Genomic DNA, 26,876 nt, shown 5'->3' on the forward strand with positions numbered 1-26,876 from the left:
GTCAGTGAGGAGGTTGTACATATGTGTATGTTTACATTGTCTTGTAATACCACCTCCTAACCTAAGGTTCTAACCCGTGTGAGCTGAGCTGTCTGGCCCAGGGTCACAACTTCTACTACAACTTTGGTCGCGTCCTGGACGGCACTGCCTGCAGTAAAGAGGCTGGAGATGTGTGTGTTAATGGAAAATGCTTGGTGAGTGACAATTTTGTGTGTGTGTGTGTGTGTGTGTGTGTGTGTCCACTATGCAGAGAGGTGGTCTCACTGTGTGTGTGTGTGTCAGGCAGTACCGGAATCAAAAGCACACACTCTCACATCCCTTTTCTCTCTGGCTGGACAGTATTGGGACTGTCTCTGTCTGGACAGTATTGGGACTGTCTCTGTCTGGACAGTATTAGGACTGTCTGTCTGGACAGTATTAGGACTGTCTGTCTGGACAGTATTGGGACTGTCTCTGTCTGGACAGTATTGGGACTGTCTCTGTCTGGACAGTATTGGGACTGTGTTGACCATTTCCGCTGGTTCCCTTAGGAGTAGTTTACTCATCCTGTGCGTTGTCAGAGCACCCACACACACACACACACACACACCCACATACACACACACACACACACACACACACACACACACACACACACACCTCAGTAATAGGGTTCTCCCATCCCACACACACACCTCAGTAATAGGGTTCTCCCATCCCACACACACACCTCAGTAATAGGGTTCTCCCATCCCACACACACACCTCAGTAATAGGGTTCTCCCATCCCACACACACACCTCAGTAATAGGGTTCTCCCATCCCACACACACACCTCAGTAATAGGGTTCTCCCATCCCACACACACACCTCAGTAATAGGGTTCTCCCATCCCACACACACACCTCAGTAATAGGGTTCTCCCATCCCCCACACACACACACCTCAGTAATAGGGTTCTCCCATCCCCCCCACACACACACCTCAGTAATAGGGTTCTCCCATCCCCCACACACCTCAGTAATAGGGTTCTCCCATCCCCCCACACACCTCAGTAATAGGGTTCTCCCATCCCCCCACACACCTCAGTAATAGGGTTCTCCCATCCCCCCCACACACCTCAGTAATAGGGTTCTCCCATCCCCCCCACACACCTCAGTAATAGGGTTCTCCCATCCCCCCCCCCACACACACACACCTCAGTAATAGGGTTCTCCCATCCTACACACACTCCAGCAGATGGAGATGATTGGAAATTCAATTCTCTCCCCTGAGGTTGAGGCTTTGGTCATTAGTACATTATGGTCCTCTATCAAAACCTGTGTGTGTGTGTGTGTGTGTGTGTGGGGAGAAGGGTAGGAGTGTGAACATTAGCATGTTGGTCTTTATGTCTGTGTGTGTGATTGTATGTCTGTGTGTGTGTTGATGTGTATGAGGGGATTTATGGGGCGTGAGGTCAGCGGTGGTCCTAAACTGTCTGAGGTCCCAGGGGACGTGGTCTAGGACAGGAAGCAGATGCAGAGTCCAGCTGGTCTGGAAGGCAGCGTCACACAGATTGAGTTCAGGCCCACACTACACATAGCTGCCTGGACTAAATATGGTGTGTGTGTATTGATGTATACAATAAAGAGTGCCTCATGCACTCAGGTAGCTTGTTGTGTTGATTCATATACTGTTGCGTACACAGATTCACTGTGTGTGTGTGAGGGGTAGATAATTATATGTTTCCCACTTGATTGGTTTTCTCTGCACTGCAGGAGGAACATACAGATTGTAATCTGACTGGGGTGTAGCAAGCAAATGACCCCTTTACACACGCAAACATGCACACACGCACACACAGGCGGAGTCACACACACACACTCAAACATACACAAAGGCCCACTTGAATCTGGGGCGGCAGGTAGCCTAGTGGTTAGAGCGTTGGGCCAGTAACCGTTGCTGGATCGAATCCCAGAACTGACAAGGTAAAAATCAGTCGTTCTGCCCCTGAACAAGTCAGTTAACCCACTGTTCCCCGGTAGGCCGTCATTGTAAATAAGAATTTGTTCTTAACTGACTAGCCTGGTTAAATAAAGGTACATTTAAAATGTAAAAGAATCTTCTCTCTCTGAGTGTTTAATATTATTATAATAATAATGATTTCTATTTATATGATGCTTTTCACCAGGCTTCAAAGTGCTTTGTATGGTTGGTATTTCTCCTCTCCTCGTCTCTCTTTTTTCTTCTCTCCTCTCCACGTCTCTCCTCGTCTCTCCTCTCCTCGTCTCTCTTTTTCTTCTCTCCTCTCCACGTCTCTCCTATTCTCTCCTCGTCTCTCCTCTCCTCGTCTCTCATTTTCTTCTCTCCTCTCCACGTCTCTCCTATTCTCTCCTCTCATCGTCTCTCTTTTTTCTTCTCTCCTCTCCACGTCTCTCCTTGTCTCTCCTCGTCTCTCCTCTCCACGTCTCTCCTCATCTCTCCTCGTCTCTCCTCTCCACGTCTCTCCTCGTCTCTCCTCTCCTCGTCTCTCTTTTTTCTTCTCTCCTCATCTCTCCTTGTCTCTCCTCTCCATGTCTCTCCTCTTCATGTCTCTCCTATTTTCTCCTCTCCTTGTCTCGTCTCTCCACATCTCGTCTCTCCTCCATCACTCACCAGCTTCCCTTGTCACCAGTCCCTCTTTGTGCCTCTGTGGTATATCCAAGTAAATACTTTCAAATACTATACAAAATAGGGCAGGTTTGTGTGTACATGCACTTTTCCGTGTGTGTGCATGCATGCGTGAGTGCATATCTGTGTGTGAACTCTCTGTCACAGAAGGTACATTGGGGCCACTGGTGTCTTTCCAAGCATCCGGACAGCACTGGCCTCTCTATAGAATGGTTAGAGTTAGCTGGTCGTAGTGTAAGACTACTGTTGCCTAACCACATATAACCCTTAGAGCACAGCAGAAGAACATGCTTCAACTGAGACAGTGTGGAGGGAGAGTGGAACATGCTTCAACAGAGACAGTGTGGAGGGAGAGTGGAACATGCTTCAACAGAGACAGTGTGGAGGGAGAGTGGAACATGCTTCAACAGAGACAGTGTGGAGGGAGAGTGGAACATGCTTCAACAGAGACAGTGTGGAGGGAGAGTGGAACATGCTTCAACAGAGACAGTGTGGAGGGAGAGTGGAACATGCTTCAACAGAGACAGTGTGGAGGGAGAGTGGAACATGCTTCAACAGAGACAGTGTGGAGGGAGAGTGGAACATGCTTCAACAGAGACAGTGTGGAGGGAGAGTGGAACATGCTTCAACAGAGACAGTGTGGAGGGAGAGTGGAACATGCTTCAACAGAGACAGTGTGGAGGGAGAGTGGAACATGCTTCAACAGAGACAGTGTGGAGGGAGAGTGGAACATGCTTCAACAGAGACAGTGTGGAGGGAGAGTGGAACATGCTTCAACAGAGACAGTGTGGAGGGAGAGTGGAACATGCTTCAACAGAGACAGTGTGGAGGGAGAGTGGAACATGCTTCAACAGAGACAGTGTGGAGGGAGAGTGGAACATGCTTCAACAGAGACAGTGTGGAGGGAGAGTGGAACATGCTTCAACAGAGACAGTGTGGAGGGAGAGTGGAACATGCTTCAACAGAGACAGTGGGGATGTTCACCATAGAGCAACATCTGACTACATGGACATAGTTAATTAGTGCTGTGGCCCTTGTCCTTTTATGTAGTGGAAAAAACATCCACATCTTCAACTTACCTCCATCGCTAGGTCACCATCTTCTAAGAAATGTTGGTGTGGTATTATCTACATGCACTACTTCCTGTTCAGAATTATTCTGAAGCCTTCTGAGTTTTGTGGTGTTGTAGAAAACCTGCACCCCTCAACTAGAATTGCTTTAGATTACTGTAATTCTGCCGTAGGGGGAAGGGCTGTCTGTTTACATGACACACCCCTGACTTCTTATGGGACCTTTGACCCGCCAATCATCACCCCTGAACTTTAGGCCTGGACTGATATATTGGGGGGTCAGCCTGCCCAAGCCGGGGTCAGAGGTCAGTCCCACTTTTACAGAGAAAGGAGAAAACAACTAGACTTTTCCATAGGCTCTTTTCTGCCAAAGGATTACTGACTCTGAACTCCCTGACGTGGTGTGAATGTGTCACGATGAAAACCCAGTCATAAAGCTGTGTGTCTGAGGCATAGTAAAAGAGCCTGTCCAGTCTAATCAGGTACCCGGAGTGATCGTCCCTTAAAGGTAGACTCAGCGATATGACATAAATGCAGAAAGTAAACAGCAGAGTGGGTCAATTTCCGCAACAACTAAGAGCGTTGAAGAGCGAGGCACAAATTCTCAGCCATTTTGGTCCCGTGGCTCCCACGTTGTAATAGCGTAAAGCAAACCCGTGTACATACGCAGCTGCTGTGTGTGACTGTGAGAGGGAAGTCTTGCATCTCGCTCATCTCAATATCTGCGGTGCTGCTTGTGGCATTTCACTGAGTCTATGTTTTACAAGTCCATCAGCAGTTGGTGGTGCTCTGTTTTTCAGGTGGTATCTTGGGGTGCTGTATTTGGTTTTCAACCTTGATTTGTTTTTTGTTTTGTCTGTTATGTGTGTCTGGTTTTATGTTCATTGTCTCTGTGTTGTCTGAACGTTGCCTGTGTGTTGCCTGTGTGCTGTCTGTGCGTTGTCTGAACGTTGCCTGTGTGTTGTCTGTGTTGTGCAGACACCGGGCTGTGACCTGATCCTGGGCTCGGACCAGCAGGAGGATGCCTGTATGGTGTGTGGAGGACAGAACTCCACCTGTCTACACCACAGGAGTGTGTACCAGAATGCACAGGGAGCAGGTACACATTCGCGCGTGCACACTCACACACAACCTCGAAGCATAGACAGAGCAAACAAAATGTCAAAGGCTGACACACAATATTTGGTTGCACCCCCCTTTGCCCTCAGAACAGTCTCAATTTGTCGGGGCATGGACTCTACAAGGTGTTGAAAGCGTTCCACAGGGATGCTGGCCCATGTTGACTCCAATGTTTCCCATGGTTGTGTCAAGTTGGCTGGTTGTCCTTTGGATGGTGGACCATTTGATTCACACAGGAAACTGTTGAGCGTGAAAAACCCAGTAGCGGTGCAGTTCTTGACTCAAACCGTTACGCCTGGCACCTACTACCATACCCCATTCAAAGACACTTCAATCTTTTGTTTTGACCATTCACCCTCTGAATGGCACACACACACCCTCCATGTCTGAATTGTCTCAAGGCTTAAAACCCCTTCTTTGATCTGTCTCCTCTCCTTCATCTACACTGATTGAAGTGGATTTAACAGGTGACATCAATAAGGGATCATAGAATTGACTTGGTCAGTGTATGTCATGGAAAGAGCAGGTGTTCCTAATGTTTTGTACACTCAGTGCATATGTTAAGTCAAAGCTGGATTCATGAAGTTTGGATAAGGGAACACTAATGGTACGTGCTGCACTCTAACAAACAGAATGTTACTCTAGGCCCATAAATGCAGTGTGTGTGTGTGTGTGTGTGTGTGTGTGTGTGTGTTCTGAGGGCCTAAGTGACCTAAGTGACTCCTGCAGGACAGTGACCGAGTGTTCAAGCAGCAGAGAAAGGCACACACACACACGGACACACACGTGCACTCTGTCTCTATCAAAGGCAGACACAGGCACCCAAACAAGAATACACAAGAATAAATCCCCCCTCCCCTCCACACAGACAGACACGCATACACACGCACACACACGCACGCACATACAGACACACGCACATACAGACACACGCACATACAGACACACGCACATACAGACACACACACATACAGACACACACACAGAGCGGCCAACACCTCTGCCGTGTGATTTGGCACTGCGCTCCATTCTGAAACAGAATCCTCTCTTGAGCTGGCGCCGCGTGTGGGCACAGTGACTGAAGAGAGACTGTACTGCTTCATGATGGTTCAGCTTGAGTGAGGAGACAACATGGAGATAAAGGAGGCTTTGTTTGAGTGCCTGGGCAGCCTAGGAGGGCTTGCTGGGTTTTCTCTCCTCCTGCAGCTGTGTGTCCCAATGAGGCATAACAGATTTGATGCCGCTGGGTGTAATCATTGCTTCCCACAGGGTCAAAAGCCAAGGGCCCAGAGAACTCATCACGGTCAAGCTATACATACATTTATATTCTAGTCATTTAGCAGACGCTCTTATCCAGAGTGACTTACAGTAGTGACTTCATACATTTATATTCTAGTCATTTAGCAGACGCTCTTATCCAGAGTGACTTACAGTAGTGACTTCATACATTTATATTCTAGTCATTTAGCAGACGCTCTTATCCAGAGTGACTTACAGTAGTGACTTCATACATTTATATTCTAGTCATTTAGCAGACGCCCTTATCCAGAGTGACTTACAGTAGTGACTTCATACATTTATATTCTAGTCATTTAGCAGACGCTCTTATCCAGAGTGACTTACAGTAGTGACTTCATACATTTATATTCTAGTCATTTAGCAGACGCTCTTATCCAGAGTGACTTACAGTAGTGACTTCATACATTTATATTCTAGTCATTTAGCAGACGCTCTTATCCAGAGTGACTTCATACATTTATCTTACCTTTTCTAACTCTATAAGATCTTCTTAAGGGCAGGCACGTCTGGTGTGCAGGTGTTTGTTCCAGCCCAGTACTAACTCACCAGATTCAAATAATCATCACGGTCAGGCTATAACTCTCTAATGTTAACCGGAGGCGGAACAGAACCCTGACTCAAGGTTGATAACTCAAACCCTACAGCTGAACTCTACAGGATAGGCACCTTGGTGGCCAAATTGTGTGAAGATCTTTGTTCCAGCCTAGCACTAACACAAAAAAACATCTAGATCAGTTTCATAACTCTACAGCCCTGAGCTGATCTATCAAATACATCTAGATCAGTTTCATAACTCTACAGCCCTGTACAGATCTATCACATACATCTAGATCAGTTTCATAACTCTACAGATCTATCACATACATCTAGATCAGTTTCATAACTCTACAGCCCTGTGCAGATCTATCACATACATCTAGATCAGTTTCATAACTCTACAGCCCTGTGCAGATCTATCACATACATCTAGATCAGTTTCATAACTCTACAGACCTGTGCAGATCTATCACATACATCTAGATCAGTTTCATAACTCTACAGCCCTGTACAGATCTATCACATACATCTAGATCAGTTTCATAACTCTACAGCCCTGTACAGATCTATCACATACATCTAGATCAGTTTCATAACTCTACAGCCCTGTGCAGATCTATCACATACATCTAGATCAGTTTCATAACTCTACAGCCCTGTGCAGATCTATCACATACATCTAGATCAGTTTCATAACTCTACAGCCCTGTGCAGATCTATCACATACATCTAGATCAGTTTCATAACTCTACAGCCATGTGGTGTAGAGCTGACGTAAGGAGAGACGAGACAAAACTAGACAGTTGAAGAATTTTGTGTTGTAGAACAGCTGACTTACTCCAGCTCTTCACACAACATGGCAAAATCTTTGCGATCTGACGGAATTCATTCAGTTTCAATGGAGAAAGTCTGAACCATAGATGGATGGATATAACCAGTCCGCACCATTGCATCTGCTGCAGTAGGCGGTGGTGTTTTGATGAAAGTTTGCATGAGTTGGATTTGTCCTACTTTTGCTTTGATTTTGGCCATGCTACAACCACCAGAATTTGAATTAAAAGCTATTTCATGGCATTTTTAATAGTACAGTACCTACTAACTGGAAACAAGTACAGCCACACAGTGATGTTAGCTTGCATAGAAAACGTTTTTGGTTTTTAGATGTTGCTAGATGTTTGTTTGAACGAGGAAGTTCTGAACACAGCTGAACTTATTAAGGGTAGGCCCCTCCGGGGTCTGCAGGCCTTTGTTCTAGCCCAGCACTAATACACGAGATTCATAAAAAAAACTCTAACTCAGGTTCATAACTAAGTCTATTGCTGAACCATAGAGATAGATAGAGGACTCTAGATGGATATAACCCGTTTTAGCATGGACGTTGCAATTGAGGGCTTCCACCGTTTTAAACTAGCCGATGATTAGAGCATTGTCTTCAAATTGGCTTGCCTATGGTTATGAAATGGCTTTAAAGCGGCAATCTACAGTAGAAACAATAACAAAGCGTTCTTCCTGCCCCTGGTTCAGTAAACAGCTGAGGGATGGGGCTGCAGAAATGAACCACTCTCAAATTCATAGACAAAGCTATGGATGCAAGGACTGACCATCATGATATCAACATTATAGTTTTAACCATATTTTGAGGCCATATAGTGTTTAACATTTTCTTTGTTTACAAACGTTGGAGTAAAACAAGCTTATATTTTGTGTTCTGATGGGGTAGGACAGATGAAGTAAGTTCATGTGACATTTATGAGTTCAGTGGGTACATTTCATTTATAAGTCCATAAAAAATGTATGTAGCAACTGCTGATTGCCGCTTTAAGCTATATCACCGCAATCTAGTGACCAAAATAAATGAATTTCACACAATATTCAGTTCAGGACTCAGTGTTACAGGTGCCGGTAAATCACCATATTAGCTTTACGCTTTCTTCAAACACAAAATAATAAGAAAATGGACCAGTTTAAAATAGCACTATAACTCTTAATTCACACACAGCTTTAATCTCAGAGACCTAAAATTGTCAAAACAACAGCAACGGAATCTCAGTCCCATAGAAAAAAACACGATGAATAGGGTAGTCTTGCTGCTCGCTTTTCACACACCAGCAGCAGGGGGACCACAGAGATGTTGACTGCTTTTGACCAACTAGTGAAAAATCACTCTCTAAATGAATGGTCCATGCTTTTGGCTCGATGGTGAAATATCCCTCTTTGGTTTGAAATGTTAACCATTAATAAACTGTCTGTAAATCATCATATAATCCTAATTTAGTTATCATTAATGAGTAAATTAATATGTATGTATTAACTATTTGCTATGAGAATATATAACTCAGAAAAAAGCTGTGTATGTATATATATATATATATATGTATGTATATAAACTCCACAAAAAAATAAATGTCCCTTTTCAGGACCCTGTCTTTCAAAGATAATTTGTAAAAATCCAAATAACTTCACAGATCTTCATTGTAATGGGTTTAGACGCTGTTTCCGAAGCTTGTTCAATGAACCATAAACAATTAATGAACATGCATGCACCTGTGCAACTGTCATTAAGACACTAACAGCTTACAGATGGTAGGCAATTATGGTCACAGTTATGAAAACTTAGGACACTAAAGAGGCCTTTCTACTGACTCTGAAAAACAAGAAAGATGCCCAGGGTCCCTGCTCATTTGCGTGAACGTGCCTTAGGCATGCTGCAAGGAGGCATGAGGACTGCAGATGTGGCCAGGGCAATAAATTGCAATGTCCGTACTGTGAGACGCCTAAGACAGCACTACAGGGAGACAGGACGAACAACTGATCGTCCTCGCAGTGGCAGACCACATGTAACAACACCTGCACAGGATCGGTACATCTGAACATCACACCTGCGGGACAGGTACAGGATGGCAATAACAACTGCCCGAATTACACCAGGAACGCACAATCCCTCCATCAGTGCTCAGACTGTCCGCAATAGGCTGAGAGAGGCTGGACTTAGGGCTTGTAGGCCTGTTGTAAGGCAGGTCCTCACCAGACATCACCGGCAACAACGTCGCCTATGGGCACAAACCCACCGTTGCTGGACCAGACAGAACTGGCAAAAAGTGCTTTTCACTGACGGGTCGCGGTTTTGTCTCACCAGGGGTGATGGTCGGATTCGTGTTTATCGTCGAAGGAATGAGCGTTACACCAAGGCCTGTACTCTGGAGCGGGATCGATTTGGAGGTGGAGGGTCCGTCATGGTCTGGGGCGGTGTGTCACAGCATCATTGGACTGAGCTTGTTGTCATTGCAGGCAATCTCAACGCTGTGCGTTACAGGGAAGACCTCCTACCTCATGTGGTACCCTTCCTGCAGGCTCATCCAGACATGACCCTCCAGCATGACAATGCCACCAGCCATACTGCTTGTTCTGTGCGGGATTTCCTGCAAGACAGGAATGTCATTGTTCTGCCATGGCAAGCGAAGAGCCCAGATCTCACGTGCAGATCATGAGGAGGAATCTGTTGCAGACCATGAGGAGGAGATGCACTGCAGTACTTAATCCAGCTGGTGGCCACACCAGATACTGACTGTTACTTTTGACCCCCCCTTTGTTCAGGGACACATTATTCCATTTCTGTTAGCACATGTCTGTGGAACTTGTTCAGTTTATGTCTCAGTTGTTGAATCTTGTTATGTTCATACAAATATTTACACATGTTAAGTTTGCTGAAAATAAACGCAGTTGACAGTGAGAGGACCTTTTTTCTGAGTTTATGTATTTACTTTAATAAAGTTTTACAAGTGTTACCCATAAGCATATACAGTATATATTCACATATATATATATATATATATATATATATATATATATATATATATATATATATATATATATATATATATATATATGCATATGTGGTGCATATATATATTTGCATATGTGGTGCATATACCACATACTGCACCACATATTGTGTTTATCTACATCATTAATGTTACCCAGTCTCTAAATGAATGGTTTCTACTTGTCTCCCACTGGTGTAATATCTGTCTTAATGAATGTCTCTGTACTCTGTTGGCTATAGCGGGTCCGTTTGGGTACAATGAAGTGACCATGATCCCAGCTGGAGCTACTCACATCCGTGTCACCGATAACAGCAGGAACTATCTGGGTAAGAGATGGCTCAGCTTGACAGACGCACGCGCACACACATGCACACACACACACTGGGAATGAGCTGTCACACAAGGACAGCATCAATGTTCTGTATATCATTAACTATATACAGTACATACACAGACAGCCTCTCAGAAGTGCTGGTTTGACAGAGAATTTGCTTTGAGACCTTTTTATCATCTGTATGTCTGCTATGAGTTTCTACCCACCCAGCCATGGCTATAGAACTCTACCACTTCCCTGACACTTTAAGTAGCCATAATTCTGCTCTCCTCTCATTCCTGTTAGCTTACTGTTACTTCCTGGCACCAGAGACAGATACAGTTCTCTGGTTGATACCCAGCTGCACTCTGGCTGGGCTCTCCAGTCAACACAACACCCAAGGCTATCCATCTATTCTCACCCACATTTACAAGACTCCTGAAATGGAAAAAATGCAGGGATCCTGAAATGGAACACTCGTAAAGGTTTAATTTGGCCATGGGGCAGGGTGGGGGAACTGGGTGTGGGAAAAGGGTTGGGGGAAACTGGGGATCTGGCCTTCTGGCAGGCAAGTGGATGTACTTGGTTAGTTCTGATTTGGTTGGAAAATTCCTCCCCCCCCAAAAAAAATGTACTTCCAAGAGATGGTTTCCCTGTTTGTCTGTTCCTGCAACTTGTCACGGTTAGGCCAAACAAGGCAATGATGTAGTAATGCTACTCTGTTTGGCAAGGCAACTTTGTTACTTGAATTAAGAAATGTTAAATTGTACGGTTGAGGTTAATTCCATTTCAGTTTAGTAAAGTGGTCCCATGGTCCCATGTAGCTCACTTGGTAGAGCATGGCTCTTGCAACGCTAGGGTTGTGGGTTTGATTCCCATGCAGGACCAGTACAAAAAAATGTATGCACTCACTACTCTAAGTCACTTTGGATGAAACAGTCTGCTAAATGACTTAAATGTAAGTAGAAATTCCAACTCAGGGCCTCCTGAGTGGCGCAGCGGTTGAAGGAACTGCATCGCAGTACTTGAGACGTCACTTCAGACCCGGGTTCAATCCCAGGCTGTGTCACAACTGGCCGTGACCAGGAGTCCCATAGGGCGGCACACAATTGGCCCAGCGTTGCCTGGGTTAAGGGAGGGTTTGGCCGGGCGGGGGGCTTTACTTGGCTCATCTAGCGACTCATTGTTGTGGCTGGCCGGGCACCTGCAGGCTGACTTCGGTCGTCAGTTGAACGGTGTTTCCTCCGACACATTGGTGCTGCTGGCTTCCGGGTTAAGTGGGCGGGTGTTAAGAAGCGCTGTTTGGCGGGTCATGTTTCAGAGGATGCATGACTCGACTTTCACTTCTACCGAGCCTGTTGGAGAGTTGCAGCGATGAGACAAGATCATAATTGGATATGACGAAATTGGGGAGAAAATATCCACCTCAAATTTCCCTCATCCCTCAATTGCGATTTCTGAATTGATTGAAAATGAATTGACCCCAACCATAGCATAATTCAATCAAACACTCTATACATATTATCATCACACAGCCAATTTCAGTCACACTTCACCAATCAGCATTGAAGAGCAGACACATTCCCTACCTTCATTCAATCCTTCTCTTCTCCCTCCAGCGCTCCAGAACGGGCGTTCCCAGTTTGTCATTAATGGGAACTGGAAGATCAGTGTTCCTGGGGAGTACAGCGTAGCGGGAACCAAGCTCCTGTACAAGCGCTCTGTGGACACCTGGGAAAGCTTTGAGGTCCCTGGACCCACTATGGAGGACCTGCACGTCATGGTCAGTCTGGTCAAAGTTATGAGGGACAGCAGCCGCAATGCAATAACTATACTGAACAAAAATATCATCGCAACATGCAACAATTTCATAGATTTTTACTGAGTAACAGTTCATATGAGGAAATCAGTCAATTGAAATAGACTGATTAGGCCCTAATCTATGGATTTCACATGACGGGGAGTACAGAAACAAATGGGCCTCACAATAGGCCTCAGGATCTCGTTACGGTATTTTTATGCATTCAAATTGCCATTGATAAAATGCTATTGTGTTCAATGTAACTTATGCCCGTCCATACCTTAACCCCACCGCCACCATGGGGCAGTCTGTTCACATCGGTCAACCGCTCACCCACACAACAACATATACGTGATCTGTGGTTGGGAGGCCGGTTGGACGTACTACCAAATTCTCTAAAATGACGTTGGAGGCGGCTTATGGCAGAGAAATTAACATTCAATTCTCTGGCAACAGCTCTGGTGGGCATTCGTGCAGTCAACATGCCAATTGCACGAGCCTTCAAAACTTGAGACATTTGTAGCATTGTGTTGTGTGACAGAACTGCACATTTTAGAGTGGCCTTTTATTGTCCCCAGCACAAGGTGCACTTGTGTAATGATCATGTGATTTAATCAGCTTCTTGATATGCCACACCTGTCAGGTGGATGGATTATCTTGACAAAGGAAAAATTCTCACTAACAGGGATGTAAACAAATTTGTGCACAACATTTTTGAGAAATAAGCTTTTTGTGTGTATGGAACATTTCTGAGATTTTTTATTTCAGCTCATGTAACATGGGACCAACACTTTACATGTTATGTTTACTGTATATTTTTCTTCAGTGTATATAGAGACTGAAAACTAACCTCACTAATTAAGGTACACAATGATAGCTTTGTTAGTATACTTGTTCAACCCCCTAGTTTTGTCGCACCTAGACTACTGTTCAGTAGTGTGGTCAGGTGCCACAAAGAGGGACTTATGAAAAGTACAATTGGCTCATAACAAGGCAGCACGTCTGGCCATTAACAGTACACTGGGAGCTGACGGTAATGATATGCATGTCAATCTCTCATGGCTCAAAGTGGAAGAGAGATTGACTTCATCACTACTTGTTTTTGTAAGAAGTGTTTACAAGCTGAATGTACCGAGCTGTTTGTTTAAACTCCAAGCACACAGCTCGGACACCCATACATACCCTACAAGACATACCACCAGAGGTCTCTTCACAGTCCAAGTCCAGAACAGACTATGGGAGGTGCAACTCTATTCCACATCAGGTAACTGATGCAAGCAGTAGAATCAGATTTTAAAAACCAGCTAAAAATACACCTTATGGAACAATGGAAACTGTGAAGAGACACCCACACAGGTACAGACACATGCATACGCACACACGCTAGCACACTCTCTCTACACACACGTACATTGTAATATTGTTGTATTGTGGTATTCTACATTTTGTATTGTAGATATGTAGTGGTGTAATAATGTTATATGATAAACTGTTTATGTGTAATATAAGTGCCTTAATGTGTTTGGACCCCAGGAAGAGTAGCTGCTACCTTGGCAGCAGCTAATGGGGATCCCTAATAATTACAAATACAAAACGCCAATTTAGCAGAACCATTCAGTCTCCTCTCCTATATGTAACTGACGTATATTTTCTTAACGTGTTGTCTTCCATTTGTTATATACTTTTTCAGTATATTGTTGGTATTGACAGTTCTAAACTGGGTGGTTCGAGCCCTGAATACTGATTGGCTGACAGCCGTGGTATACCACGTGTATGACAAAACATTTCTTTTTTACTGTTCCAATTACATTGGTAACCAGTTTATAATAGCAATAAGGCACCTCTGGGGTTTGTGTTATATGGCCAATATTGCTTAAAATATACCAGGTATTATAAAACAATATATATTAAAATATAAATCCGTTGTACACTGTGTGGTTGTGTCTGCAGGTGTTGGTGACAGACAGGAACCCGGGGATAGAATACGAGTATTGGCTCCCTCCAGACCGCTACGCTCTGTTCCATGGCAGGAGGAGTCAGCTACGCCAGCCTCACCACACTGCCAGCTACATCCCCTGGGATCACCCCACCACCACTACTACCACTACTACTACTAAGGCCTCCCCCTGTCACCACAAGACCCTACTGGGGTAAGACCGCTGACCATTCTTAAAGGGGTAGTTCAACCAAATTAAAAGAACATTTTGTTTCCTTACCTTGTAAGAAGTCTAAGGACAAAATGCAACCCGGGTTTTGGGTTTGTTTACCTAGGCACTGTCACCAACCGCTAACTTAGCTAGCTAGCATTTTCTAAGCAACAGCCAATGGACGTCAATGTACCCATTATTAACGTGTTACATTTCTTAGTCCAAAATGTACATTTAATGTGATGTATGCATTTACATGGGAAAACCTGCCCCTGGTTTCATTCATCCTCTGTTTGTGTGACTAAAGTGTAATACATGATGGATGGATGGATGGATGGATGGATGGATGGATGGATGGATGGATGGATGGATGGATGGATGGATGGATGGATGGATGGATGGATGGATGGATACGGAAGATGGATGGATGGATGGATAGATACGGAAGATGGATGGATAGATACGGAAGATGGATGGATAGATACGGAAGATGGATGGATAGATACGGAAGATGGATGGATACGGAGGATGGATGGATGATGGATGGATACGGAAGATGGATGGATGTGGATACGGAAGATGGATGGATGGATACGGAAGATGGATGGGTGGATACGGAAGATGGATGGGTGGATACGGAAAATGAATGGGTGGATACGGAAGATGGGTGGGTGGATACGGAAGCTGGATGGGTGGATACGGAAGCTGGATGGGTGGATACGGAAGCTGGATGGGTGGATACGGAAGCTGGATGGGTGGATACGGAAGATGGATGGGTGGATACGGAAGATGGATGGGTGGATACGGAAGATGGATGGGTGGATACGGAAGATGGATGGATACGGAAGATGGATGGATGGATACGGAAGATGGATAGATAGATGGATCTAAACATTATTGCAAGGGGTAAAAAAAAATCTGCACATTACGACAAGCTCTACAATGTAAAATTAATAAATAAAAAACATTTATTTGTATGTTTTTAATATTTTCAGATCTCACTGCCTCCGGTACAGCAGAGGTACTGCCAGATCTCAAAATATTCAGATAGTTTTTTTTACATTTCATTTTGTTTTAATGAATATTACTAACAACAACAAAGGTAACACATTTTGGCCAAGGGATCTGTGGTATAAGTTTAGAAGGTGTAATACAACACAATGTAATATTATTAATCTACAATGTATGTTCATAACCCTGGGCAACATGGGCCTGGGAGGCTGACAGGGACCCCAGTTTGAAAACCCCTAACCTACAAAATGCCCCACAGACTGTGCCTTAATAATGTGCAGCAAATGTCTTCTGGAATGTTTTATTACATCCGTTTATATAAGAGGGGAATTATTAACTGCAAACTCAATCATAGGCTTATAATCAGTGTTGTATTTCTATTAAATTGGCCCTGGTTAGAATGTAACCAACATTAAATAGTAATCATTATATTTGTCCTATATAACTGCAAAAGTGGACTTTGATCCAAAACTGAATACACTGTGCTGACCTGCTATACTTTGATCTGTACCTGGCTGACAATAACAGATATAACCAAGGCATGAAGTTTCTGGAGTGGAATGTCCCCCTCTTGGAAGTGTTTAGTGATAACGCTCCTAATCCCAAAACCCACTGCATATTCCATGCTGAGATAGTGGTGCTTGGTACAGTAGCATAGTTTTGACTGATTTCTGTGTACTGCTCAATAAAGCAATGATCTAAGACTTTAGCATCCTTTAGAATTTAGTAAACAGGTTTGATCATTTAGTAATTAATCAAGTAATTTGGTGCAGGACATAATGGAAGTAGCCTAGCCCCTAGCATAGTGTTTTCTAACTGGTGTGTTGAGAAGTAGTCTAGTCCCTAGCATAGTGTTTTCTAACTGGTGGGTTGAGAAGTAGTCTAGCCCCTAGCATAGTGTTTTCTAACTGGTGGGTTGAGAAGTAGTCTAGCCCCTAGCATAGTGTTTTCTAACTGGTGGGTTGAGAAGTAGTCTAGCCCCTAGCATAGTGTTTTCTAACTGGTGGGTTGAGAAGTAGTCTAGCCCCTAGCATAGTGTTTTCTAACTGGTGGGTTGAGAAGTAGTCTAGCCCCTAGCATAGTGTTTTCTAACTGGTGGGTTGAGAAGTAGCCTAGCCCCTAGCATAGTGTTTTCTAACTGGTGGGTTGAGAAGTAGTCTAGCCCCTAGCATAGTGTTTTCTAACTGGTGGGTTGAGAAGTAGCCTAGCCCCTAGCATAGTGTTTTCTAACTGGTGGGTTGAGAAGTAGCCTAGCCCCTAGCATAGTGTTTTCTAACTGGTGGGTTGAGAAGTAGTCTAGCCCCTAGCATAGTGTTTTCTAACTGGTGGGTTGAGAAGTAGTCTAGCCCCTAGCATAGTGTTTTCTAACTGGTGGGTTGAGAAGTAGTCTAGCCCCTAGCATAGTGTTTTCTAACTGGTGGGTTGAGAAGTAGTCTAGCCCCCAGCATAGTGTTTCCCAACTGGTGGGTTTAGATCCACTAAAGGGTCACGCAGTTAGTTCCTTTTGGGTCGTGGCTAAAGACTGGGTTAGGTCCAGAAACATGGTCTTATTTACCTTATGGGTCACAGGGAGCATTGAAAGCCTTTGGGGGAGTCAAGACGAACAAAAGCGATTGCTTTTTAGCATTTTGGAGTAGAAATCAATGATCTAAGACAATGTTTGCTCATGTCGTATCATAATGATTTGATGCTGGACAGAAAGTCACTCTTTAGTGATTCTGTCACACCTCCTCCCGCTCCCCCTCTCTGGCGCTCAATGGCGCCAGGCTGCCCCTCATTACGCACACCTGTCAGCATCATTACGCGCATCAGCGCTTTATTGGACTCACCTGGACTCCTTCACTTTGTTGATTGCCCCCTGTCTCTCTGTTCCTCAGTTGGATCTCCGTGTCAGCGTTAATGTTGTTTTGTTTCCCCTGTCCAGACGCTGTTCGTGTTTTGTTTCCTGTCTATTTCATTAAATGTTCACTCCCTGTACTTGCTTCTCGTCTCCCAGCATCTGTCCTTACAGATTCTAAAGAATGCCTTGGAAAGATCCCTTGCCCGAATCCTGATTCAAGATACACATGTGCTTCTCCATCGTTTACACAAATCTCACATTAATGGATGATTAATGCAAAATTTAAAGGAATAGTTCAGAAATTGTACATATTTAGATATTTTTTCCCTCATTTCTTAAATGGATTGTGGTCCTCAATTAATTGTTTTTTTAATGATTTAAAAATTATTTGGGCATGAAATTTGAAACATGCTTACCTGGGAGATTTACTTACACGGTGCTTTGGTAAAAAAAATGCTAATGTTAACATTTTGTTGGTAGTGGCTAGTTTAACAAAACCAAAGTGTGGATTGCAGTCACTCCTTTTCCATAGACTGCTTTTAAGGTAAGAAAACAAATATCTAATAAATATGTAAACTCGCTGAACTATCCCTTAAAGTTACGTTTGAGTTTATGTCTTGGACCCAGGTAATTTTCTTGGTCAGGTCATGAAAACTCCTGTCCCTAACTCCAAAGGCATGTTGATAGTCAATAATGTAACTCACCTTTTCCCGCACTGTCCCTCAGCTCCTCCAGGTGGCTGGCCCATCAAGTCCCCTCGCCACCCAGCTCGACAACCCCCTCACCAGCCCCACCACATACCTGTCCTTCCCCGCCTGGAGAGGGACGAGACCAGGAGGAACCAACTACCCCAACCACCCCGAGGAGGTTTGCTCCACCTCACCTCAATCTCTCCCTCACCTAAATCTTTAACCCTTATCTCACCCCCACTCCCCTAAACCTCAACTCTCACCTTGCTCAAATGCTACAATCCTCTCTCCTCTGCCTCCCCCCTCTACTCTACTCTTCCTTTTAATCTGTTTTACACTCTACTCTTTCCTTTAATCTGTCCTACTCTATTGATTCTACTCTTCCTTTAATCTGTCCTAATCTATACTCTTTCCTTTAATCTATCCCACTCTCTACTCTTCCTTCAATCTGTCCTAATCTATACTCTTTCCTTTAATCTATAACACTCTCTACTCTTCCTTTAATCTGTCCTAATCTATACTCTTTCCTTTAATCTATCCCACTCTCTACTCTTCCTTATATATGTCCTAATCTCTACTCTTTCTTTTAATCTATCCCACTCTCTACTCTTCCTTTTAACCTGTCCTACGCTCTACTCTTGCCTTTAATCTATCCTACTCTCTACTCTTCCTTTAATCTGTCCTAATCTATACTCTTTCCTTTAATCTGTCCTACTCTCTACTCTACTATCCTTAAGTCCCCTAATCACTCTCAGAAACTCATCTGTGCCATCCTAAACATTGTGCAATACCCTGATATAAAAAACAATCTGTGCTCAAATCAACTCACTGCTTCTCTTTCTACTCCCGTAGGGCATTGTGGGAAATGTAGGCGGGCCCGCGGTCGAGGGGAGCGCCAGAGGCAGTACTGCCAGAAAGACTTTGGTAAGTCTGAACTTCTTGAATACCTAAAATTAGAGGTTCAAACACCCTTGTGTGCTTTCAATTCACATGACCCAGTTTACAGCTGGGTTTGGGTTTACAACATCAGGTGATAGTGGTGCAAGTTGACAAATCTCACTTGAATAGTTTTTTAAAGTAAGGAACGAATGTAATTTGGTGAAACTTAAACAGCTTTTTAAGTTAGTTGAAAAATCGCAGCATGGGGAAAAAAAGCATGGCACAACAAACCTTATTATAAGACATTGTAAAGGCGCATACATGCTTGTAAGTTATAACAAGTATTAATGCATAATACCTGTTGGCTTTTTGTGAAGTGTTAGCATTATGTCTTTCATTGGTTGTCAGTGTTCCGTGCCAAAGTCATGAGCAAGCTGTACCGGGGCGAGGAGACGCGCTACGATGTCCAGATCATCCATACCTACCACAATCGCTTCCGCCTGGAGCACCGTGAGTTCCTGTGGGTGCCCAACGTGTGTGACTGCCCCCCTCTGGAGGAAGGGCGCCAGTATGTACTGATGGTGCGTCGCCACATTAACAACGAGCAGACGTTGAACCGGATACTGATGGAGGAGGACAGCTACGCGATACCCTATAAACCTAGAGAGGACGCTCTGTTGCGCCCCCTGGAGGATCTGTGTAGTAACAGAGGGCCCAGGCCACCTGCGGAACTGAGACGCGGCTATGCCTAGACATAGAGATGTACAGTATACACGTGCACACCAGACACCACTGATGCACACATACTTTGACTGTCACGACTCCTTAACACTCCTCAAGAGCACTTCTGATGGCGAATCAGACAAACAATGGGGCTGCATGTGTGCGTCTGTGTGTGACATTAAAATCCCATACACCCATACGCAACAACTGCCTGCCTCTTGCCCTTCAAAAGACACACAGAGAGCAACAGAACCACTAGAATTCCAAAATGGGGGAACTGAAAATGGCAGAGGCAAACACTATTTGAACCCTGGGAAGAGACTATACTCAGGGTGACCCAGTAGATCTGTCAGTCAGCGTGATAAGAAGGCAAAGCCCTCTCAAAGAGCAATGCAAAAGCTGACCAGCTCACAAAGTATAGCACTTTAGGTGGCCGTTATCACCCACCTTTAAACTTACCAAAGAGAAGAATATATCCACTTCAATGGCCAAGCGTTTGTGTTGTTTTGTTCCCTTTGCTAACTAGAAAACTGACTATAACTATCTGTCTGGGTTACTAACAGGCAGTGTTGGGGAAGCTACTCTGAAAATATAGTTTATAGCTTGTATCAATTACTTCACACTGGAAGAGGTTAAGCTACACTTCGGCCCAGATTCAATCAGATCAAGCGTTAACCGGCGATAGCTGACACCTACATAGCTGATGTTTTGACGGTGCCGGAGATGTAACTGTGTTGGAGCTGTCAAACTGGTGAAGAGCTACTCTTCATCATTGTCACTCGAGTTACATATTCAGAATGACAAAGTGTAGGCTATATAGAAATAATGACGCTCAAATTGAAAATCATTAACCTAAAGAAAATAATGAGGATTTCTATCAGCCGAATCGAGGTGTAGATCACATCTCACATTCCAGTGTTTTGAACTTGTAAACAAGGCTTGCGTGAGATTTGTCTTAATGCGACTCCATGCAGCCAATGGCAATGTCTGCTTCAGGTGTAATGCCAGGAGCTGTTCTAACGCAGTTCCACCTCCGACACTGCCTGAACAACTGCTATGAGGATGTCGGCTAAAGCGGATGTGATTGAATAGAGCCCTTACGCTACCCTAAAGAAAAATATAGTTGACTTTAATAGTTACTTTGAAAAAGTAGTTCACTACATCCAAACTACTTCGTAAAAAACTATCATATCTAAATCTGAAATGTCATCGACTACACAGTTAAGAAAAATGACTGCAAGAACACATCACTCCGGATGTTAACAGTGTAGTGAGAACTGTGTGACAGCCAGAGTGAGTGCTTTGGCTTAGCCCAGTGGCCAGGGAGAGAGAGAATAAATAGGGAATAGTTGTTGAATAAATGTAGTGGGCAGTTCCAGTAGATGGCTACATGGCTAAAACAAGTAATTAACTACCAAAGACATTACAAAGATTTTAGTGTAGTTACTACAAAATATAGGTAAATTACTAACTGAATTAAATGTAGTGGAACTACTCCCCAGGACTGCTAACAGTCCAGTCACTCTATGTCAAAATAAATGTGACTTTTTACTTTCTTCTCATACCTAAGATGTATAAAACAACATATTGTTCCATATTGTATTTATTTGGCAAAAGAATATCTAGATCATAACATTTATATTTGTGTTTTGCTTCTAAAATATAGTATTTTTTTAAAAATAATCTATCAATGCATTTCTCTCTATTGATGTATGTGTTTTGGGTAACAATTTACATCAATTTGCTCTTATACCTGTGTAGTAACAATGTAATTAATTACACTAGTAACATTGTAGTTACATGTTATAGCACAGTACTTCTTGAATTTCATTGTAATTGCGTAGTGATGGGGTTGAGTTTATTCCACTTGTGTAGTAACAGAAACCGCTCAACTCTACTACTATTACTATGCAATTAAAACTACACGGACATAAGAGCAAGTTAATGTAAAGTGTTACTGTGTTTTGAATATTAAATCAATCAGGTTCCCTTAGTCTGTTTTGTTACGTCTCCTGTTGTCTTATTCACATGAAGTTTTAATTTTGTGAGAAACAAAAATATGGATTATTCAGTATTTTATATTGGTGTGACACTGAGTAGCTACAAATATAAGAAACATATTTAATTTGAATGACTGGTGAATTATTTTCAATCTATTCCTATACATTAACTATGCTGTAACAAGTTATTTTTTATTATAAGGTTTTAAAAATGTGCCAACACATTGCTTTCTTTAACACCACCGACACCACATTTTACAAGGCGGGATGGGTCTGTGCTCATATGCATTTTTGTATAGGTAGATTACCCTAGAAACGTCATTCAAACTTTAAAACGTGCTGAGTGCTTGCATACAACTTTGTGATGTCTTTTATACTTTTTAAACTATGAAACTATTTTATTTCCCATCTTCATTCAATTTCATGGGATTTCTAAAGATCCCATTGTGACAATATCAATTTCCAGACTTCTAACATTCCATTCACTGCAACTTTTGACACAAATCAGCTGACCAGTTTCTCAACAAGTTAGACACGTTGGGCATATGATATCTTCCTCTACTTCTCTGCTATTCAAATCTGTAATCAGAACAGAAGTATCTACCAATCAAAAGTTACAGCTGTTTGAGTTGAGTGGAGAAAATTAGCTGGCTAACTTCAGCTAACAGCTTTCTCATGTCTCTTCATTAAGCCGTTGCTATGGATACTCACACTCGCAGGGAAAATAAAGCAGAGGGTGAAAAGGGTGTTAAGAACAGTAGTGTTAGGATGATGAAGAATTGTGAACAACAAGAAAGCAGCTGCTACTCCAGAGGTGGCAGTCAAGGCAACAGCGTGTCGTCCTCCTCAGCACCGTGCTGTACATACCTCAACTGGCTAGTTGCCTGTCTGTAAAGAGAAGGGAGGGCTGTATGTTGATCCTGCTGCTCTGATTGGATAGAGTGAAGCTGTCTCCGTTCACTTGCTTCATATTTCACTTGATCACTTCTTATCGCATGTTTCGATCTGATCATTTAGACTGCTGCTGCCTCCTGTTAGCCTGCTGCTATGATACAGTAAATAAACAGGAGAGGTTGGCTAGCAAACTATCAATGTGCTTAATATCTAACAAGCGAAGCAAGAGTAGGGAAAGAAGAAACGCTGATGCACATTGACTTTTTATTTTTTGCACGTGAAAACTTTTCACACGCAACAACTGTAGTTTAGATATTTTAATTTGAATGAGCGTTGTGGCCTATTCGGTTAAGTCAGTCAGAATGGGATTCGTATTATCCAGCAACTTTCTGAAATGGAAAAGGAGTGTGTGTAGCCGTTAGTAATGATGGTAATGATAACCTTCTGGTAGAGATAGAAAGGCTTTCCCCAAAACCCTTCTCAATCAAATGTAAACTACAAAGTTGCCTATACCTACCTGGCAGAATATGATTATTTGCATCAATCCAGTGGCCATTTGTTTAGCAAATTCTGCAATCATATGAGCGCCACAGAAACATCACTAACCAAACAACAGTCTCTTGCTGGTGCACAGTTGCATTAAAGTGTAACTACACCCTAAATTGTTTTCTATTTTTCACAGACCTCAAAAGTGGTGCCCTGATGTGGTTCAAGCATTGTTGTGGACTTGGAACATCCATTTTTGTTGTTATCTGTAAAAAAAAAAGTGTGATTTCTGAGAGCGAAAACCTGAAAAATACAGAAGGGAGAAAATGGAATTTGGGAAACAACTAATCAGAATCAGGACAAAAAATCGAATGTTTTTATAGGGCCCTGTGTATGCTATGCTTAGTTAACTAGTGTCCCCCCTGGGGGAAGAGGTCCTCCCAGGGAAAGGGTTCCGCCTTTCCGGCCAATGGGTACCTCTTCCCACTGATACCCCTCCAGCCCAGAGAGGACTTCAACAATGCCTCATTGTCTTCTGTCTTTTATTACAGTTTGCATATACTGTGATTTTCTAGTAGGAGAGTGTCTAAAAGTGTAGTAGTCAGAGTGTAGTTATTTCTGATGAAATGTGTGATTTTAACTACCCTACAATCCAAAGTAATACGTTTGCTCTAGTAGTCTATCAAAGTAATCCGATCAATTATTTTACTACATTTAACTTTGACTATATTTAAATGCTTAGCTTAAGTAAAACGTTTTAAACTTCTTCCACTACCACAAAAAATAGTCTTAAAGAGTTCAAGCAAGTGCCACAATTTTTCTTCATTGAAAATTACCATCTAGTTAGGGGCACATTTTGAATTGTGTGAACTGTTAGTTAAACTGGGTTATAGTTTTTTCCCAGCCATGTCATGTGATTAGAGAACCACTCGCCATAATGCTTACCAAAATCCAATGTCATTTTAGGGGTTGTTCGCTTACAAAAATATCACACTTTAATCAACAGAAGCTGTGTTGCATTACAAAATGTATTTACAAAAATAACTTCACACATCTGCTATCATAGTAACATGAAATTAGCTAAAAAAGGACCTAAATGTAGAATCGTACACAAAGGTTTTACAGAGTCAAATTATTGGTCATTAACTGTGGAGAAGTCTTCACAGAAACGTGGCTCTCGATCCTCAATGGTTCTTTTAAAACACGGGTGCATTCATTAGTGCACTCCGTAGCGAAGCATTTTGAAATGTGAATTCAAAAACAAGCGTTTCATATTGGAAAATTCCAGGTAGATCTCTTCCCGTTTCGGCACATTTGTTTCCATTCCGTTCCTAGCAAATACACCCCAGATCACAGAGAGCCCCTTCAAACCAAACATGTCAGGGGCTTGTAGCTGGGGTTTCTTGTAAAACTTAACTGCCAAAACAATTTTACCACATTTTCCTTTCAAAAACCAATTTAGAAATGGATACACTACTCCCACGATGTTAAAAAGGCATTGCGAAATAAATAATTGGTATAAGAGTATTTGGTAACACTTTACTTAAAGCCGACAGATATAATGTGTTGAAAGACTTGTCATAAGCATATATGAACCCCTTATAATGTGTTGTAATCAACTCAATGATCCTGACTATATAAGCCATTAGGTCCGTTTGGAAATTTGCTCGGCCAACATAAAACTGTATAGGCCTTATTGTAAGGCATTATAAAGGCTCATACATGCTTATAACAAGTAATATAGCATTATACCTGTTGGTGAAAGTGTTAAGTAATATTTTATTTTATAATTCACATTAGCTCCACACCAGAGCGAGCATAATCAAACAGTATGAACACACTAATGTGCAAAATGTTCATGTAAACCTTCGAAATGGTGTGAAACGTTCAGGGAAACTTTCACCGAAACATTCAGGTAAACCTTCAGTTGTTCAGACCACTGAGAAAAACAATGATCCTACTGACAAAACATTCAGGTAAACCTTCAGTTGTTCAGACCACTGAGAAAAAGAATGATCCTACTGACAAATCATTCAGGTAAACCTTCAGTTGTTCAGACCACTGAGAAAAATAATGATCCTACTGACAAATCATACAGGTAAACCTTCAGTTGTTCAGACCACTGAGAAAAAGAATGATCCTACTGACAAAACATTCAGGTAAACCTTCAGTTGTTGAGACCACTGAGAAAAAGAATGATCCTACTGACAAAACATTCAGGTAAACCTTCAGTTGTTCAGACCACTGAGAAAAAGAATGATCCTACTGACAAATCTACCCCTGGTTGTAATTTAAAAAATGCAACACAGTCCTTACTATAAGAAATAAAATATTCAAAAAGAGTAAAAAGTCAGCCAACATTTCCCTACAGCTCCTGTCGTATGCGAGTCAAGAGCTCATCGTTTTTGTTCCCTTTTGGCAGTCTCAGCATAGTAGTCCATAGTGGTTCTAGCCTGGTTAAATCAGACTGAATACTTCACTCACCGAGTGAAACAATAGTGAAATGTTGCGAAATCAGTTTGGATGGCAGGATGTAGTGATTCTGTATAGGGTCTTTGTTCCTGTTTCAGAGCACAGTCTGGTTAGTCCCTTGGCCTATGTTTGGAGGTTCAGGTGGTCTGTGTGAGGAACATCAGATTCAATCATTAATCCTCTGGTTAGTCTGTTAGTCTGTCCTTCTAGCTGGAGTGAGTCTCTGACCCTTGACCTCTCATCTCTGACCCCTGACATCCGACCTCAATATGGGAGACAGGTGGAGGGTGCAAGGGGACATCATCAAAACCACCCTCCACCTTCAGGGTACCACAGCGGGGGCAATTGTCCATCTTCCCCTGCCAGCTGTCCTATCCTCTCCTCCACCCCCAGAAGCCAGGCTCTGGCCCAAAGGTCACAGGTCAGACGCTGACACTGACGTGACTGGAGGAGTTGGCTGAGCGGCGTTTAATGCGGGAGCGTCGCGGGCGGTGCGAGTCGGAGCCACAGTGGCAGAGTGGGCTCAGCAGCAGCCAGAGGTAGAGCACCACGCATGCCCAACACGACGACATCTTCACCCAGAACGTGGACCAGCTGCCGTGGGTGAACGTGGTCTCCAGCACCGCTGACTCATAGCTAGAGGTGGAGGAAGGAAAGGTGGGAGAGGAATTTTGATTAGCACGGCAATGGAGGTACAATGGCACAATATAGCTGCTGTGTACACCCAGGTAACGGATAAGGTGTGTCAACAATAATCTTACCCACAATTAAGGGAGCTAAAATGTTTGTTTTTTTACGCTGTACTGCAGTACATGTTTTTGTGGCAAACTATCGCTACATGATCCTATACGGTAGTGTTGCAACTTTTAAGTGCCCACAACTGTAGTTTGTTTAATGACTGTATGAAGTTTGGTTCTGCGTCGACATGGAAATTTCCCCCAAAAGAAGAGAGACGCTCAGCTTTGAACGGCTGAGCTGTTGATGCGCTCCACTGAGTCAGTGCACTTTTTTGTTGCTAGGTGACCCCAACCAAATGTTCTGGTTCCCTTTCTAGCTGGAGGCTAGCTAGCTATATCACAAATCTCAGTTGAAACCCCCAAAGATTTAATCAACATTCACCAGCAATGACTCAACATCAGCAGCA

The 26,876-nt window shown here is 43.1% G+C and overlaps 2 protein-coding genes across 2 annotated transcripts in view; one reads left to right on the forward strand and one right to left on the reverse strand.

Moving 5' to 3' along the window:
* LOC106562727 (ADAMTS-like protein 5) overlaps window positions 1–22,005 on the forward strand; it is a 58,733-nt gene extending 36,728 nt beyond the window's left edge. Inside the window, 9 exon segments of the mRNA XM_045689423.1 lie at window positions 67–194; window positions 4,677–4,797; window positions 10,717–10,803; window positions 12,410–12,573; window positions 14,542–14,706; window positions 14,708–14,741; window positions 18,316–18,456; window positions 19,131–19,202; window positions 19,566–22,005. Of these exon segments, the coding sequence (XP_045545379.1) occupies window positions 67–194; window positions 4,677–4,797; window positions 10,717–10,803; window positions 12,410–12,573; window positions 14,542–14,706; window positions 14,708–14,741; window positions 18,316–18,456; window positions 19,131–19,202; window positions 19,566–19,909 (1,256 nt within the window). The 3' untranslated portion in view covers window positions 19,910–22,005.
* Window positions 22,006–24,232: 2,227 nt separating this feature from the next.
* LOC106562556 (serine incorporator 4) overlaps window positions 24,233–26,876 on the reverse strand; it is a 34,172-nt gene continuing 31,528 nt past the window's right edge. The window contains exon 12 of the mRNA XM_045689424.1: window positions 24,233–26,368. Within this exon, the coding sequence (XP_045545380.1) occupies window positions 26,155–26,368 (214 nt within the window). The 3' untranslated portion in view covers window positions 24,233–26,154. The remainder of the gene's footprint in view (window positions 26,369–26,876) is intronic.

This window comes from Salmo salar, chromosome ssa11 (genome assembly GCF_905237065.1).
Source record: "Salmo salar chromosome ssa11, Ssal_v3.1, whole genome shotgun sequence".
Taxonomy (NCBI): domain Eukaryota; kingdom Metazoa; phylum Chordata; class Actinopteri; order Salmoniformes; family Salmonidae; genus Salmo; species Salmo salar.